The sequence below is a fragment of the Podarcis bocagei genome, assembly GCF_964188305.1.
Source record: "Podarcis bocagei genome assembly, chromosome: 6".
Lineage (NCBI taxonomy): Eukaryota > Metazoa > Chordata > Lepidosauria > Squamata > Lacertidae > Podarcis > Podarcis bocagei.
This window is the reverse complement of record NC_138130.1, coordinates 98,574,401-98,592,542: the sequence shown is the minus strand read 5'-3', so window position 1 is coordinate 98,592,542 and position 18,142 is coordinate 98,574,401. Positions and strand designations below refer to the sequence as shown.

At 48.0% G+C, this 18,142-nt stretch overlaps 2 protein-coding genes and 1 long non-coding RNA gene across 9 annotated transcripts in view; 2 read left to right on the top strand and 1 right to left on the bottom strand.

Annotated features, from left to right (window-relative positions):
- The window catches only part of USP35 (ubiquitin specific peptidase 35), a gene marked incomplete at its 5' end in the record, with an annotated part of 49,908 nt that extends 46,594 nt beyond the window's left edge, over positions 1 to 3,314 (top strand). For all 7 annotated transcript variants that reach the window (XM_081197322.1, XM_081197321.1, XM_081197320.1 and 4 more), the window contains one exon: positions 1,944 to 3,314. In XM_081197322.1, the coding sequence (XP_081053448.1) occupies positions 1,944 to 2,108 (165 nt within the window). In that variant the 3' untranslated portion in view covers positions 2,109 to 3,314. The remainder of the gene's footprint in view (positions 1 to 1,943) is intronic.
- Positions 3,315 to 5,324: 2,010 nt separating this feature from the next.
- LOC308588836 lies at positions 5,325 to 8,259 on the top strand. Its single transcript, XR_014008912.1, has 2 exons — positions 5,325 to 6,952; positions 7,318 to 8,259. It is a non-coding gene; the product is annotated as an uncharacterized lncRNA (long non-coding RNA).
- Positions 8,260 to 11,065: 2,806 nt separating this feature from the next.
- The window catches only part of GAB2 (GRB2 associated binding protein 2), a 148,110-nt gene continuing 141,033 nt past the window's right edge, over positions 11,066 to 18,142 (bottom strand). The window contains exons 7-10 of the mRNA XM_081197367.1: positions 16,059 to 16,149; positions 14,068 to 14,170; positions 13,267 to 13,392; positions 11,066 to 12,192 (exon numbers count right to left, since the gene is read on the bottom strand). Coding sequence (XP_081053493.1) covers positions 12,052 to 12,192; positions 13,267 to 13,392; positions 14,068 to 14,170; positions 16,059 to 16,149 — 461 coding nt within the window. The 3' untranslated portion in view covers positions 11,066 to 12,051. The remainder of the gene's footprint in view (positions 12,193 to 13,266; positions 13,393 to 14,067; positions 14,171 to 16,058; positions 16,150 to 18,142) is intronic.

Below are 18,142 nucleotides of genomic sequence, written 5' to 3'. Positions count from 1 at the left end.
ATAAAAGGATGTCATATAGAGGAGGGAGAAAGGTTGTTTTCTGCTGCTCCAGAGAAGCGGACACAGAGCAATGGATCCAAAATACAAGAAAGATTCCACCTAAACATTAGGAAGAACTTCCTGACAGTAAGAGCTGTTCGACAGTGGAATTTGCTGCCAAGGAGTGTGGTGGAGTCTCCTGCTTTGGAGGTCTTTAAGCAGAGGCTTGACAACCATATGTCAGGAGTGCTCTGATGGTGTTTCCTGCTTGGCAGGGGGTTGGACTTGATGGCCCTTGTGGTCTCTTCCAACTCTATGATTCTATGATTCTATGAGTCATATAGATAGTTGGGAATAATTCTATGAAAAACAAACAAACCCACAAATGGAGGTGGCTGTAGGGGGGGGGACGACCCCCCAATAAGCCAGTGAGGACTGTTCATGCTCCATAGGGATGGAATATTGTTGGGACTGACCGGGGTGGGGAGAGGGAGTAAAACCATTGGTTGGTTGGCTTCCTTCTGCCTTGAGACACAATGGAGTGCACCTCTGGGGGTGAGGTCAAATTGTTTGGCACCAGCTTGGCTGCAGGAGTTGCTGGAAGGAGGCGCCATCCAACCATTTTAGGGACTCCACTCCCAATTTGTGCAACGTTGACTCCTTAGCCTTTTCTTTTCCTGAAGATATCCCTCAAGGCATTGGAGGTTTAGGATCAGAGTTGTCCTTCTCCAAGATGGGCTACCTTCCCAGGTTGATGAGCCCCATCTGCCTGGTGGCGGTAGTGGATGAATTGGGGTGGTTGAAACCCTGGATGGAAGCACTGTGTGAGTGTCTGGAGGCGTTTGGAGGATGGATGGCAGCTAACAGATTGAGGTTGAATCCTGACAAGACAGAAGTACTGGTTTTGGGCAACAGGAGGGGGTGGGGGTGGAGGACTCCCTGGTCCTGAATGGGGTAACTGTGCCCCTGAAGGACCAGGTGCGCAGCCTGGGAGCCATCCTGGACTCACAGCTGTCCATGGTGGCACAGGTCAGTTCTGTGTCCAGGGCAGCTGTTTACCAGCTCCATCTGGTACGCAGGCTGAGACCCTACCTGCCCACAGACTGTCTCACCAGAGTGGTGCATGCTCTGGTTATCTCCCGCTTGGATTACTGCAATGCACTCTACGTGACCCAGAAACTACAACTCATTCAGAATGCGGCAGCCAAGACTGGTGACTGGGAGTGGCCACCGAGACCACATAACACCGGTCTTGAAAGACCTATATTGGCTCCCAGTACGTTTCCGAGCACAATTCAAAGTGTTGGTGCTGACCATCAAAGCTCTAAATGGCCTTGGTCCAGTATATCTGAAGGAGCGTCTCCACCCCCATCGTTCTACCCGGACACTGACGTCCAGCGCAGAGGGCCTTGTGGTGGTTCCCTCATTGCGAGAAGCCAAGTTACAAGGAACCAGGCAGAGGGCCTTCTCGGTAGTGGCGCCCATCGTGTGGAACGCCCTCCCACCAGATGTCAAAGAGAACAACTACCAGACTTTCAGAAGAAGTTCAGGGAAGCTTTTAATGTTTGATGTAGTATGGTATTTTAATATTTTGTTGGAAGCTGCCCAAAGTGGCTGGGGAAGCAGAGCCAGATGGGCGGGGTATAAATAATAAATTATTATTATTATTATTATTATTATTATTATTATTATTATTATTAGCACTCTATACTGCAATGTTTTGTTACAGGGCCCCACTTGTTAGCTGAGAGTCAAGGAGGTTGGTGGTCTCCAGATATTGGTGGCCTCCACCAACTCCCCTCAGTCCCAGTCAGCATGGTGGCCCAATGTTCAGGGATGATGCACCATCTTGAGGGCGCCATGTTGGCTAACCTTGAGGGGGTTGTTTGTTGTTGTTGATCTCCTTAACTGATTTGAGGTGTATACCGTGTCTGAGCTTTTGGTTTTGTTTTCCCATGCCACAGGAGCAAGAAAAGGAAGCTCGAAGCAGAAGTGCCTACATCTCGGCCTTGCCCAAGTCCCCTCTGTGGTGGAAAGACTTTGATGGGGACGATGACGACAGCTCTTCGGGGGGTTGTGGGCACGACCCTGGTGGAGGGTCAAGCTCTTTCCACGGACTCGTCTTCTAGCCATTGTTGACCCGACACAAAATGGCCGACACTGTCACCACCAAGCAAGGCTCCACTGTGCTCAACGATCCTTTGGCCTTTTTAATCTTCTTAGCAACAGGAGAGCTAGGCCCACCGTGGCCGAGACAGAGCACCACAACCGTTTGAATGGCCGCTCCATGGAATTCTGGGAAATGTAGTTCTCTGATGGGTGCTGAGGAGGGAATTCTCCGCTCCCTCATGGAACTACACTTCCTAGGACCATCAGGAAGACTGAATTCGAAGTGTCCTGAGGTGCCCCACCTACACCTTCTCCCCTTGCGAAAAGGTGGGGAATCCTTTTTGCGAACCCCCTTGAGAGGGGCGTCTTTTCAGGGAGGACAGTGCAGCAAACTGAACTCGAAGGCATTTCTGCTGCCCTGTGATACCTTTTCAAAGCAGAGCAGCGGCAGGTTCTGAACCCCTGTCCTGTTTCGAGTCCTTGTTGGCCATGGATATTTTGAGTGGAACTGAAAGAGAAGTAGGAGCTTTGCGGGGGATAGAACAATATGGCGGCTTAGAATAATTCAGGCCACAGGGCAATACCGTTGTTGATCAGCACTGGCCTTGGGTGTAGCCGTGTGCTGCTAGGTTGAAGATTAAAATGGTGCACATGCCCTCTCTCATACGAGATCTTGAAGCTCCTGGATGTGCTACTCCCCTTCTCAAGTATCCAACCTCAGCCTGTGGTACGTTAGGTAGGTCTTACCTGCGCTCTATCACAGAGCTCAGGTGAGTCATGCCCCCTGGCTGCCATCACAGAAGAAGCACTCTCTCCTCATTGACCTAGACAGCCACCTAGGGAAGAATCATGTTTAGAAAGGCTGGTCCTCCTGACATGAATCTTTCCTTTGCCGATTTCCCCCATTTTCTTATTCTAGGAATCGCAATGCCTGAGAATATATTGACTTATTCTGTCTCCTAGCGCCTCCACTCCAAATCAGTATGTTTAAGACTTTGGTTCATGTGGTGCCTCTGCAGTATATGAAGGCAGAGGTTGCTAACTGATTATTTAGCTGGTTTTTAAAAAATGCACACCCATGGCTGTCACTCAGATTTTTCTTTGCTCTGGGAAATCGCTGCTCTTGGGCTCAATCCATTGGTTGTCCAAATCCAGGGTTAGCGACGGGCTAATATTTTAAACTTCTGTATAATGGAATACACAAATACATACACATGCAAAAATCACCTCCTTTTCTTTCTATTTTGCGCCTTGATGAGAGCCAGAACTCAGCGGAAATTTCGTTCTTTCTTCCCAGCTCTGCAGAAATTGAAATTCTTAATGGCAGCTGGACAGTGGAAGTTTCCGTAGGGGCAAGAAAGGAGCTCTTAACTTTGAATCCCTCTCTCTGTGTTTTCTCCCCCCCTTTTGAGAGATCTGGTGTTTTCCTGTGGTCTTTGGCACACCCTCCCAGGGGGTGTAGGACTTACTGCCCACCTTTCACTTAAAAACACGAGCCAGGACAGATTATGAATGGTCGCATCCACACCAATCTGCTTGTTGTAATGGTAATGACTTACCCCCAAAGAATCTTTGGAATGATAGTTTCTCAAAGTTGCTGAGAGGTGTTAGAAGGCCCTTTGGAAAGCTAGTTTCCAAGATTCTTTAGAAGAAACCACGAGTGTCGAAGTGAGTGGTATAAAAGCAATTTCAGTGCATGGTGTGGCTGTGTCCATTCCTACTTGCGTAGTATAGCATCTGTCTCTCTGTTGGCATCCATCTGTCTCAGGAGACAATGGAGGAGTGCGCCTTTGGGGGTGAAGTCAAACCTTTGGAGAGTTTCAGCGCCTGCAGTGGCTGCAGAGACCGATACAGGTGGGACATGTTTTGTTGCAGCTGGGGCAGATGAAGGCATCCAGTTGTGCTGCTGCAGATTCACCATAGCGTTTATTCTCTCTGCGCTCCTCCCAGTGGTCAGTCTTCCTGTGGTCATTGCTATGGATACTCAACCTGACTGTCTGTCTCCAGGCACTGCGGTTGCCTGCAAGGGATTTAGCGCTCTTCTGAACACTTAAAATGCACTGGCGAGTACTTTAATTAGCATTATAAATAGCAACTCCCTTGACAGCATGCTCTCCTAATTGTGCTAGTTAATAACAGAGAGAGACACACACGTTTTTTGCTTTTAGGCACAGGTCACATTTATTTAACAGCAAAAATAATAAGTTTCTTTTCTTTAAAAAAAGTAGTATCTAGGTTAAGCGCAAGATCAGTTTTACAGGATAAGTGTGTCAAAAGTGTCTTTTTTTATAAACAACAACAACAAAAAACCCCTCACAAAGAATAAATTAATAATTTAAGGGATTAGCAGTCCACAGCGACTAGAAAAATTAATAGCCAGCTCAAATGGCGACACCACAAGACGAACACGCTGTACACATTTTAAAAAAGAGACTATTTTTTTTGTCCTCCTAAAAAACCCCCCAAAAGTATTCTTATGAAATAAAACATTTCTTACCCCCTTCACCAAAAACAGCCATTCATTTTAGGACATTCATAGCTAAGCAACTAAAGCACAACGTTCCTTTTATTAAATGCCCTTAAAGGCTCCTCATCAAGTTGCTTTGGGGGACACATTATAAGATTACCCTAAATCGGATGTGGCGAGCTTTTGGCCCTCCAGATGTTGCTTCACTACAACCTCATGATGTCTGGCCATTCTTGCAGCCCAACATCTGGAGGGCCAGATGTTCTCTGCACCTGGTGAAAAGGTTTGCATTAACAGTCAAATGTTTCCATTATGTAGACTCGGCAACAGGGGACCAGAGACTCTCAAGATGTTGTGGACTACAACTCCCATCATCCTGAGCTTGGGCTATGGTAGCTGGGGCTGGTGGGAGCTGGAGTCCACTAACATCTGGAGAGACCCAGGCTCCCTACTGCTGATGTAGATCCTTGGTTTCTTGAACCCTGGTTTCCGAAAAGCCGTATCTGATGTCTATCCATAGAACTACCAAGTCCATCTGTAAATAGCCCTTTATCTGAATGTCACCAGGCTACATGGATGCTTTAGGCCATGCGTAGGCCCAACCTTAAGGCCCAATCACCTTCTAAATCCGGCCAACGGACAGTCCAGGAATCAGCGTGTTTTTACATGAGTAGAATGTTTCCTTTTATTTAAAATGCATTTCTGGGTTATTTGTGGGGCCTGCCTGGTGTTTTTACATGAGTAGAATGTGTGCTTTTATCTAGAGCCAGTGTGGTGTAGTGGTTAAGAGCGGTGGACTCGTAATATGGTGAACCGGGTTTGCTTCCCCGCTCCTCCACATGCAGCTGCTGGGTGACCTTGGGCCAGTCACACTTCTCTGAAGTCTCTCAGCCCCACTCACCTCACGGAGTGTTTGTTGTGGGGGAGGAAGGGAAAGGAGAATGTGAGCCGCTTTGAGACTCCTTAAGGGGAGTGAAAGGCGGGATATCAAATCCAAACTCCTCTTCTTCTTCTTCTAAAATGCATCTCTGGGTTATTTGTGGTGCATAGGAATTTGTTCATTTCCCCCCTTCAAAATATGGGCTGAGGGACGGTGGACGAGCTCACGGCTGAAAAAGCTTGCTGATCCCTGCTTTAGGCATGTTTGGTTTTGCAGCAATACCCAATGCCATCAACCTTATGTCCTGCTTTCACAAATCAGAAACCTGCGATTGGTGCTATTGAACTGCACAGACTCCCATCAGCCCCGGGGAGCATAATCAGTAACCAGGGTTGATGGGAGTACTACTCAAACAACAGCTACAGGTCCCCCATTTCTACGCTATATGGTACAGTTGGGGGGGGGCTACCACTGAAGACTTGCAGAGCTCCTCTTCCTGCTGGTACTTTTGGAATACAACACCCATGATGCAGTGGTGCCAGATGAGCAGCGTGGAATTCTCCAAGCAGATGATCAGAATGCTTGCGTGGGGAGGGGAGAAGGAACGAGGCAACTCCATTCGGCTGCTGTAGATACACAAAATTGCCCTTCGTTGAGGTAATGTATTAAGAACCGATAGCCCACACTCTCCTGAGCTTTTTTGGGTGCGTGTGCGCGCACTACTAGCAAACTGGTGTCGTGATCCTTCTGAAATACTGCCTCCCATGTGCAGCAACCCATCATTTTAATTACCCACCCTGCCATTGTGGGGAATTTTAAAGCACAACTTGTTGCAGCTGTGTGCCCCAGTGGCTAGGCATGCCTACACCCGGGAAAGACTCTAGTGTAGGGGACCTGTGGCTGTTGGACTCCCATCACCCTCATTATGGGGGTTAGACTAGATGGCCCTTGGGTACCTTCCAATTCTACAATTCTATTATCTCTGACCTTGCTGACTGGGGCTGATGAGAGTTGGGACACAAAGGGGAGTTGGGACACTACCACGAAGGAGGCGATACAGCAGTTCCCCACCCACAGCACTGTTAAAAGAGGTTTATTTTCTGTGCCAGAGACGACCAGTTCCCCTCTTTGTCCCAGAGGTGGGTTTCCACTGTGAACCAGAGTCTCACCATGCTGCTGTTTTCATTTGCACATGTCCTGAAATAACGGTGGCGGGGACCCTGGGAAACAGCCCTGGCCTGAGAAAATACAGTGGTACCTTGGGTTGCATACGCTTCAGGTTACATACGCTTCAGGTTACAGCCTCTGCTAACCCAGAAATAGTGCTTCAGGTTAAGAACTTTGCTTCAGGATGAGAACAGAAATTGTGCTCCGGCGGCGCAGCAGCAGGCCCCAGGTTGAGAACAGTTTCAGGTTAAGTACGGACCTCCGGAACGAATTAAGTACTTAACCCGAGGTACCACTGTAAGCAGTTGGCTATTAAGTGGGACCCCGGTGTATAGGGACAGTATACAGTGGTGCCCCGCAAGACGAATGCCTTGCAAGACGAAAAACTCGCTAGACGAAAGGGTTTTGCGGTTTTTGAGCTGCTTCGCAAGACGAATTTCCCTATGGGCTTGCTTCGCAAGACAAAAACGTCTTGCATTTTTTGCAAGTTTGTTTCCTTTTTCTTAACACCGTTAATACAGTTGCGACTTGACTTCGAGGAGCAACTCATAGAACGCGGTGTGGTAGCCTTTTTTGAGGTTTTCGGTGATTTTTGAAGCTTTTCCAAAACTTTTCCGACACCGTGCTTCGCAAGACGAAAAATTCGCTAGACGAAAAAACTCGCGGAACGAATTAATTTCGTCTTGCGAGGCACCACTGTACCGCCAACACCAAGCAAGCAAGAATTGCTGTCGTGTAATCCCTTGTACAGTCATACCTCGGGTTACAGACGCTTCAGGTTGCGGACCACCAAAACCCGGAAGTACCGGAATGGGTTACTTCCTGGTTTTGGCGGCCATGCATGCGCAGAAGTGCTAAATCGTGCTTTGCGCATGCGCAGAAGTGCTGAATCGCAACCTGCGTGTGTTGCAAACATGCATCCCGCACGGATCACATTCTAAACCAGTGTCCACTGTGTGCAAGCTTCCCAGAGCCATCTTTCTGGATCAAGTCAGAAAGAGAATGCGGACCTAGGCTGACTCAGCAAAAGAAGTCTGACTCAGCACAAGTTCTGAATCCTCACAAATTGCATGGAATCTCAAGGCAGGGTTTGCCACAGACCAATGCTCTACCATCTAGAATTACAGAAATACGCTTTCAAGAAAGCTAAGCATGGAAAGGAATCCTTTTGCAAAGGTACAGCTGTTTTTAACAGTCAGTGCACAATTCGTGGTGTCACAGCTTCCGCCGGCTACCCGCGATAACCTGTACAAAAGTGCCAAGGAAGGTCACGACGATATGCTAATTGAGGCTGCCGATCCTAAACCCACTCCTCTGGGAGTCAGAGCTACCGGACACAATAGGGCTTACATTACGCGGCAAGCATTCATAGGGCACGAGGATGGTGTCGTTCGTCGGTGGCGTAGAGCCAGGTAGAATAAGGTGGATGGATCCTGGCATGCAAGGAAGCAGCGGAGATCACGCCAAATAGCATTCTTCGCCCCCCGCTGCAACCCATCCTCATCCACACCGAGAAGCAAGCTCCAAGAAATGCGATCCTTTATTCCCACCCCCTGTATTATCCGGTATAATGGCACAACAATGCACCACATTACGCGGCAGTCCAATACACACCTGGGAAATAGCTCCATTGAACACAGTGGGACTTACTTCTGTGCTGGACGTGAGTCTGCCTATGCTCAGGTACGGGTGGAGGTTGCACCTGTAGGCCAGAGGTCTTCAACCTTTTTGAGTCCATAGCTCCCTTGACGAACTGCATTCTTTCTGCGGCACCCCTTGTGAGGCTCAGGAGCCCAGTTATGTCCCCCCCCCTTGCCTGCAGAGCTGGCAGCCTCTCACCCCTTTTTGAACACCCTGCCTCGTGGAGGGTTCCCTCAGCCTCCTCTCCTCTCCTTGGGAGTCCTCTGGGCAGCCGCTGCTGCCAACCCTGGCCTCTGAGCTGCCCCCCAGTGCCCCAAAGAGGTTTTTTTCCAGAGGCACCATTCACCTGTGGATCTTGTAGCCAGGGCTGCTGCAACCAACAGCTGTTTGGGAGGTAGAGACGTGAGAGGGCATCAAGGAGGGTGGGAAGGAAAGAGGGACAGAGGCGAGTGTTGCCTGCGGCACCCCCGACCACCATTCAAGGCACCCTGTTTTAGGCTATAGCTTAGCAGTATTTACAGGACCGCCTCTCCTGGTCTGCCCCATAAAGGACCTTAAGGTCCATGAATAATCATAGTTTAGAGGTCTCAGGCCCTAAGGAAGTCAGATTATCCTCCACCAGGGCCAGGGCCTTCTCAGTGATGGCTCCGACCTGGTGGAATGCTCTGTCCCATGAGACTGGGGCCCTTCAGGATTTAACTTCCTTCCGCAGGGCCTGTAAGAGCTATTCCGCCTCGCTTTCAAATTGAACTTAGCCTAATCTTTTATTCCTCTTCCTTCCCTTCCCCCTCCCCTTTTTATGAAGATTACCCGCTCTGGGATCCCACAGATAATTCTCCCCTGGTCTCTTCGCTCGCCCAAATAGGACTAATTTAGCCAGCTAGCCCTAGCGATCATCTAATGTTTATTGGGTGGATTTCCCTCCTAAATTGATTTTTGAATTCCGAATTTATTCCCGTTTTATACTGTATTTTATGCTGTTTTTTGTTGCATCAATTAAGTGTTTTACATTTGTTGTTAGCCACCCTGAGCCCGGTTTTCTGAACTGGGAAGGGCGGGGTATAAATAAAAAAATATTATTATTATTATTTATTAGTAGAGCCAATGAGTTGTATGCAGATGGTTCCATCTCCAGCATTTCCAGTTAGATGGATAAGGTTTCATTCAGGTAACAGGAAAAGATTCTTCTTACTAACTGAGACTTTGGAGGGATGCTGCCAGTCAGAGTCAGTAATAATGGACTCAGTATAAGGTAGCTTCATATATGGAGCTCTCCATGCACTTACCACATCATGCTGGGGTTGTTGTTTTTTGCGGGGAAGGGAGGGGTGTCTGCTGATGGTCCAATATTAAATCCAAAAGGAATCTCTCAGCTACATGAAAAAACACATGGATATTCTAGAAGGGTTAAAGAACTAGAATCTTACTATTCTAGAGCAGTTGGTCAGAGCATGGTGCGGATCATGCCAAGGTTGCAACTTCAATCCCTGTATGGGACAGCGGCGTATTCCTGCATTGCAGGGAATTAGACTAGATCAGGCATAGGCAAACTCTGCCCTCCAGATGTTTTGGGAATACAATTCCCATCATCCCTGACCACTGGCCCTGTTAGCTAGGGATGATGTGAGTTGTAATCCCAAAACATCTGGAGGGCAGAGTTTGCCTATGCCTGGACTAGATAATCCTCAGGGTCCCTTCTAACTCGATCCTATTATTCTATTTGGGGCTTGGCCTCTTCATTCTCAAGCTGAACTCTCCTCCTGCTGTCCTTACAAATTAACTCTGCTACTCCTCCTACCTCCTGCCAACCTAGCAGTTCGAAAGCACCTCAAAGTGCAAGTAGATAAATAGGTACCACTCTGGCTGGAAGGTAAATGGCGTTTCCGTGCACTGCTCTGGTTCGCCAGAAGCGGCTTAGTCATGCTGGCCACATGACCCGGAAGCTGTACGCCGGCTCCCTCGGCCTATAGAGCGAGATGAGCGCCACAACTCCAGAGTCGGCCATGACTGGACCTAACGGTCAGGGGTCCCTTTACCTTACTCCTCCTACAGCAATCTGCGCTCATCCTGGTGCAGCAAGCAAGTTAGTGGGGTTGTTTTCGTGGCCCTACAAAATGGACCACACCTTTTAATCAATTAGCCTTGGCCAAGATGTTACTCCTTTCTCTGTCTGATCACCCTGGACAATTTTAGGCAGGGACTTCTTAATGTCCCCCCACCCTGACATTTTCCAGGGTCCTTGACTTCATGCCATTAGATGGGGAAGAGGTTGAAGTTCTTACAGCATGCAGATAGGAGAATTCTCTCCATAAAGTGGCAGAAACCTGTTGCAAAAAGACATCTTTTCCATGACATCCCATCTGGCAGACCCACTGCTGTGATGGCTTCCTTTTTTTTCTAGTCCTCTGTGCTAATGCGATCTTCTGGAGGGACAACTGGCCAGTGATTGTGGCTCTCATGTGACAAGGAGCAACTTGTAAAACATGTTGAGACTATGGGTCGAGGGCATCACTTAACTCGTAGCCACAATGACACAGAGCTTCAACCCACGTTCAGCTGCTATTCAGTGGTGCATACACCTTTGCCATTATCCAGACACGACTAAGAATCTGGAGGATTACCGTGAGACAGGGTTCAAAACTAACAGGGCAATTTTGCTTACAACTGGTGAAACGGGTTCTTTTTTTTAGTGTGTTTTGCACCCGGACTAAGCATCAAGGCAATGGGCAAATTCCAACACATGACAGCTGAATATTTGTAAATATTCAACCTTTCACCAACGTCTGAATTTTCGTTTTGAAAACGCGAAAAGCTCTAACGAGTTTTGAGTGTGCTAGATTTATTGGCAAGCATCGGACATGAACAGTGGCTATTCCTGGAAACGGAACATCGGACTGGATAGACCTTTAGCACAACCTGACAGGAATCGTCTGACGGTCTCAACTACGCATCTCATGAGCTGCCAGACATCAAACTCACTCACCTACTAAGCACAACTGCACACCAGCTATCAAACACTTGTCAAACATCAAAGGCTGAACTCAAACATTACAGGATATCAGATACAGATATCAAATATTCCGCGAATGTTCAACAATATGCAAGAATTCAGAAAAGATTCGACATTAAGATTTGCAAAGGGGAATCTCGGAGGGGAACCAACACACTTTTTCAAGAAACTGATATATGCCAACGAGCAGTGGTTGTTTCCTTACACCCACCATCCTCACAAGGAAAGCTCTCCTAAGTGCTCTGAGGACAAGGATGCCTGTAATTTGCAAGGTAAACCAAAACCAGCGCTTCCACAGGCTTTCCTAAAAATCAAACGTGATTAGAGCCGACGTCCGGCCACTTTCTTTTCTGTAAAGGGATCAGGAGACGGAAGAGGGAGGCAAAAGGGAGACCCAAAGGTCCCAGCAGAAGCCCAGCATTCTGCCATACTGGCACCAGTTTGGCTCGGGGCAGGTGTACTTTGAAGAAGAGGAGAAAACAGTGGATACAAGGCGGGTCTGGTGATGACTGAAAGCATGCAGGGCGTCAAAATTCCCAGTATTGCTATGTTGAATTTTGCAGATAACTTATCCACCAGGAGCTCTGGCATCCTTTAGCACTGGCAAGCAGTTGTCAGCCATGTTTTCCCCCCTGAAGTGAACTTTGCTTTCTTAGTCGACCCTGGCGCTAGCAGTCCTTGCTGAACGACGGCCTGTGGGCCCAGCGCCTTGATGGGCAGAACTATTTAGTCTTTGCCCTTCTGGAAGGCTCTCTCTTTTTCCTCTCTCTCTTTATCCTGGTGTACCTCCGCCAGCTATTACTTCACCGCCTTGTTGGGCTCTGAAGACTGCCGGACGTCTGTCCACTCCTGCATGGTGCTTTGCAAAGCTTGCGTCTTCTCCTTGTCGACTTGTACATAGTCGACCTTCTCGTCTGAGGCAACCGAGGATGTGGAGGGCTGGTGACAGGGAAGAAGGAAGAAGAAGAAGAGTTTGGATTTGATATCCCGCTTTATCACTACCCTAAGGAGTCTCATAGCAGCTAACATTCTCCTTTCCCTTCCTCCCCCACAACAAACACTCTGAGGTGAGTGGGGCTGAGAGACTTCAGAGAAGTGTGACTGGCCCATGGTCACCCAGCAGCTGCATGTGGAGGAGCAGGGAAGCGAACCCGGTTCTCCAGATTACAAGTCCACCGCTCTTAACCACTACACCGCACTGGCTCCACCATAAGGAAGCACAAAACAGTTGAACGTGGTTGCACATCTACCCCAAAACAGAGTGGGTGGCAGGGGGTGGAGAGAGAAGGGAATCCTTTTCAGCCTGGGGGCCACATTCCCTTATACAAAACCTTTTGGGGGCCATATACCAGGTGGTGGGTGTGCCAAGAGGCAAAACGCGGTGGAGCAGCAGTTCTGTCTCTTGTACACATTCCTCTTTAACCAGGCCTTTGGCTGATAGACATCCAATGCCCTTTTAAAATGTGTTGTGGGGCCATTATTGGGTTGCTATTGTTATTTTATTTTTATTATGCGTTTTGTGTTTTTATATTGTGATTTTACATTGTGAACCGCCCTGAGACCTGCAGGTATAGCATAGTATACTAATTGAAATAACGATGATGATGGTAATAATAATAATAATAATAATGATGATGATGATGATTATACACAAGCCATGTATAGTTCAGAGGGTGCTATAATAATAATAATAATAATAATAATAATAATAATAATAATAATAATAATAAAGATAATAATAAATTTTTATTTATACCTCGCCCTTCCTGGTTCAAAAACCAGGCTCAGGGCGGCTAACAACAAATTTAAAACACTTAATCGTAAAAGCAGCATAAAATACAGTATAAAAACATGAATAGCAATAAAATTCAAAGTTCAGAAATCAATTTAGGGGAAATCCATCTAATAAATATTAGATAATCACCAGGGCTAGCAGAAAGTGCACTGCTTGAATGGGACAGAACATTCCTTGTTTGCACCCCATCTGATTAATGCAAAGTCTTTGAGCTATACCTTTCTGTGAGGGCCAGGTGAGCTCGGCTGGAAGTCCAGAGCCAGGTAATCGACATTTCCTGTGCTCTTTTTCGTGGCTGGGCTGCTTGTGCCGCTGGGGATGGGCGAGGCAGAGACAGGGTTTTGCTGGAAAAGACAAATAAAGAAGGAACAAGTGAAAAAGAAACCACAATCAGAGGCCAAGGTCTGTTCTTGGACTTCTGCTCATGGTTTTCCCAGTAGTGATGTATGGAAGTGAGAGCTGGACCATCAAGAAGGCTGATCGCCAAAGAATTGATGCTTTTGAATTATGGTGCTGGAGGAGACTCTTGAGAGTCCCATGGACTGCAAGAAGATCAAACCTCTCCATTCCTAAGGAAATCAGCCCTGAGTGCTCACTGGAAGGACAGATCCTGAAGCTGAGGCTCCGATACTTTGGCCACCTCATGAGAAGAGAAGACTCCCTGGAAAAGACCCTGATGTTGGGAAAGATGGAGGGCACAAGGAGAAGGGGACGACAGAGGACGAGATGGTTGGATAGTGTTCTTGAAGCTACCAGCATGAGTTTGACCAAACTGCGGGAGGCAGTGGAAGACAGAAGTGCCCGGCGTGATCTGGTCCATGGGGTCACGAAGAGTCGGACACGACTAAACGACTAAAGAACAACAACAAAAGATGGAGGGCAGCCACCAGGGGTTCCATTGCTGCTCACCCTCTGCTAAAATGTGAGCTGGGGTTGGGACCGCTAAGGAAAAGGGAGGAAGACAGAGTATGGAGAGAGAACTCGTGTTGTACTGAGAGATGGATTCTGCAGGGACTTACCATGGCCACGTAATTCTCTTCGCTGTCTCCGGAGTCTGTGCTGGTGATGCTCTGGGTGGAGATGGGACGACAGTATTGGGAAAAGTTGGAGTTGAAGGACTGGCTGTAATGAGAGTTGAGAAGATGAGTTGGGCTAGGCAAGATGCCATACATATCCTGTTTCCGCCCCTGAAATATACTCGGAGTCGAGAGTGGATTTCATGCTCTTTATTCAGCTCATAGTGGTGAGGAGGAATGGAAGTTCCCCCAGAATGTCTGCTTTATATACATTATTTACACAATGGGCCCCACGTGATTGGCTAATTCCGGGATTCTCCTGTAGGCCAATCAGGTTGCGGATTCACTTCTACCTGGAGCTGGATTGGGTGGCTCCTGTGGACCAATCGGACTGCTGCATTCTTGATCCTATTGTTCTAGGACCAATCAGACTGCTGCATTTTGGATCCTATTCAACTCAGTACATAACACCCCTATTTGCACAATCTGCTGGCATGTTGAATGGGGACTCTGCACATGCCCCAACAGCTTTCCCCCGGAAAACCTGCTCTTTGGTGCTAAATCGGAACCAACGGCAATCCATGGAGAACTCAATTGCTGTTTGTTCCGATTGAGTGCTAAAACTGTGAGTTTTCCCGGGGGAAAGAAGAGAGGAAAACGACGTGTGAATAAGCCCTTCTTCAACCCTCTGTTGACCCCATGGAGGGCCCTTGCCCTGTTTCATGGGCAAGATCTTCACTTAAGGAGGCTGGTCGCTTTGAGAGCAAAGGAATACGAATTTGGAATACGATAGTTGGATTAAGCTCTGGAATAAAGATATGAAGTTCACTGCTTGTGTTGCCTTAAGAGAAAACATGGAAAAAATGATGTACAGATGGTACATCACCCCTGTAAAATTAGGAAAAATCTATAAGAATGGAGATAAAATGTGCTGGAGGTGTAAAAACAAGGAAGGTAGTTTTTACCACATGTGGTGGACTTGTGAAAAAATCAAGAACTTCTGGGAGCTCATTTATAATGAACTAAAAAAAATGTTTAAATATACTTTTGTTAAAAAACCTGAAAATTTTCTTCTGGAAATGAGTGGCAAAGAAAGAGGACCAGACCTTATTCCAGTACGCAACAACAGCTGCTAGAATTTTAATCGCCCAAAATTGGAAATCAATCAATATCCCAACAGTAAGAGATTGGCAAAGTATATTTGAATATTCAGAATTGGCAAAATTAACACAAAAAATTAGAGACCAGAAAGAAACAAAGTTTATTAAAGAATGGAATAAATTCATAACCTATATTGAAGTAGATTTAAAAAATCCAAAGATCACAGTAGGCTTAATATAACCCTTCGACATACAAAAGTTTTAAAGATAAACTGCGGGGAAAAATGTATTACATAACCCAAAACTGAGGTGGAGGGAAGTCAATAACTTACATGTTTGCCTTTGGTTTTTTTTTTTTGTTTTCTTATAATTAAGTTATGTTCTTATTATTGTTTTTTCCCCCGTTAAGAATTTATTTTCTGTACATATGTGTGTATGAAAAGTAACGTAATAGGTATGAGTTACTCGTGCGTAAGATGGTGCCTTTCTCGGTTAATTTGCCTTGTTAAACCTTGCTGACTGCACAGCCCCTTCTCATTGTGGCTGCCTCAGTCACTGGCAGAATCCGTCAGTGGGCGTTTCTTGAACCTCTTCCAACATAAAAGTAGTTTGACACCCAGTCTCCTCCTCCTCTCACTGCGCGGGAGTCTTCTCACTGATATCCAGTGAAGAGTCCTGGAGCCCTCTCTCCGCTTCCCCCGTCTGTCCCCCTTTATCCCTGGTGTTGCGCTGATTGGCTTCCCCCTCTACTGAGCTGTTTCTCCCCCTGCTGCTGGGTCCTTCACCAGCATCATCTGGGAGCCTCCCCTTCGCCTCTCCCTCCGATGTCAGTTCCCTGACAATTAATAAAGAGAATTTTTTTAAAAAAGAGAGAGCAAAGGGTCCTTTACTCACCCAGGCCTGGACCAGGATTTGGTGACCGGCGACTTGAAGGGAAGTTCATCGATAACGGTGTTGTTCCTCAAGTCCAGAGGTGTCGGCTTTGCTGGAGCGGAAAGAGATCTGAGTAAGGCCTGAGCAATCGTTTAACGGACACTTGATTGAATGGACTTGTCAGGGGACTGCCATCGGAACAGGGGAGGAAGGCAGGGGGGCCGCTGGGATACAGAGTGCCTCCAAAAATCCTGAGGAGCAGCTCCTTCTCCAGCAGTGAGGAAAGCCATGTTAGGATATTTCCGTTCCACCTTAAAAGGGAGCAGGCTTTGTGAGTCAGAGTCTGCGCATGTCCTGTTCACAGGATGTTTATGTTTTGCTATTGCTTTCGTTTTTTTCTCTCTGTGTCGAAGACACTGACGCAGGCAGTCATGTCTTTCTTTGTTCCGATCAACGCTGAATAAAGCTTGTAAATAATGCTCTCCTGAGTGCAACTTCTGCTGTCAATTATCTGCTGATAAGAGTGTGCATGAGCTCTGGAATGTGGCAAGATATTTTCTAGAAACTCATGCCGCTAATCACTGATACTGCGTGCCTACGGGAGATCGATGGATCGTCCGGCAGACGGCTTGGGGGCCATGATGGACTTTGTCTCCCTGGCAGTATCCCAACAAGCCACACCTCCAGTGAAGGAGAGAGGGGAGGGACCAGCCAAGTGGGGGAGGGGCTTGAGGATACTGCTGAGAGCCCCAGCGCCTCACATAGCCAGGCTGGCCAGGAGGGGTGCACGTCCCTTCTGCGCAGCCTGCGCAGAGGGGTGAAACGTAAGGAAGGGAGATGGAGGCTTGCGGTACCAAAGCTCTTCTGTTGGGGCAGAAGCCGGAAGGGGCCACTCCTGGATTCTGCAAGTGACTAAGACGGACATGAACTTTGAGTTTCTGCACTGTAAATACCATATTTTTCACTCTATAGGACGCACTTTTTCCCCTCCAAAAAGTAAGGGGAAATGTGTATGCGTCCTATAGAGCGAATGCAGGCTGCGTGGCTAAGCCCAAAGCCAGAACAGCTGCGCAGCGCTCCGTCTCCCTGTTCTAGCTTGCGGATGGCTGCGCAAAGCCTCCGCAGGGCAGCGGGGTGCCCTGCGGAGGCTACAAAGGCTGTCCCCGAAGCCTCAAGCCTTTGGAGCGCAGCGGGAACTCGCGCTGCGCTCCAAAGGCTTTGGGTCTGCGAAAGGAACCCGAAGCCTTTGGAGCGCAGCGAGAGGTCCTGCTGCACTCCAAAGGCTTCAGGGATCTTTGAGGCTGGCGGTGGAGGAAAGCAGCGCTTCCCCCCACCGCCAGCCCCAGAAGTTTGGGCGGCAGCGGTGGGGGAAAGCAGCGCTTCCCCCCGCCAGCCCCAAAGAGCAGGTCGAAAGGAACCTGAAGCCTCCGGAGCCCAGCGGGAACTCCTGCCATGCTTCAGAGGCTTCGGGTTGCCTTCACTGAAGCCCGGAGAGCAAGAGGGGTCAGTGCGCACCGACCCCTCTCACTCTCCAGGCTTCCAAGGTAGCCGCCTGAAGCCTCCAGAGCGCAGAGGGAACTCCCGCTGCGCTCCGGAGGCTTTGGGTGAATGCACCTTGAATGCACGTTGTTTTAGAGGGGGAGAACAAGAACCCCCCCGTTCTCCTCCTCCTATGGTCCGGTGCGTCCTATAGAGTGAAAAATACAGTAGTTTGCACCAATAAAACCTGTAAAAGACAGGTCGGAGTCTTGCCTGGTTACTCATGAGCAACCACCACCTGCATCTGACAGGACTGATCGAAAAAACAGGAATCTGGCAGGCGTCTGGTCAGCCACTGTGAGAACAGAATGCTGGACTAGCTGTTGGCCTGATCTAGAAGGTTCTTCTTAGGTTCTTATGGCAGAGACTGGCAGCCTCCTGTGGTGCGGATATTAGCCTCTAAACACAGCTTCAAGCTGCAGCAGTTGCCACACACATTGCAAAAATATCGAATCGCCCGCAGAAGAAAAGGGCAGGAAAGCGGTGCCTTTCCTTCCCTGAACTAAATGAATGCAAAAAACCTCCCAAAATAACTCTCAGTCTCCTGAAATGAGGGATAAGCTAGG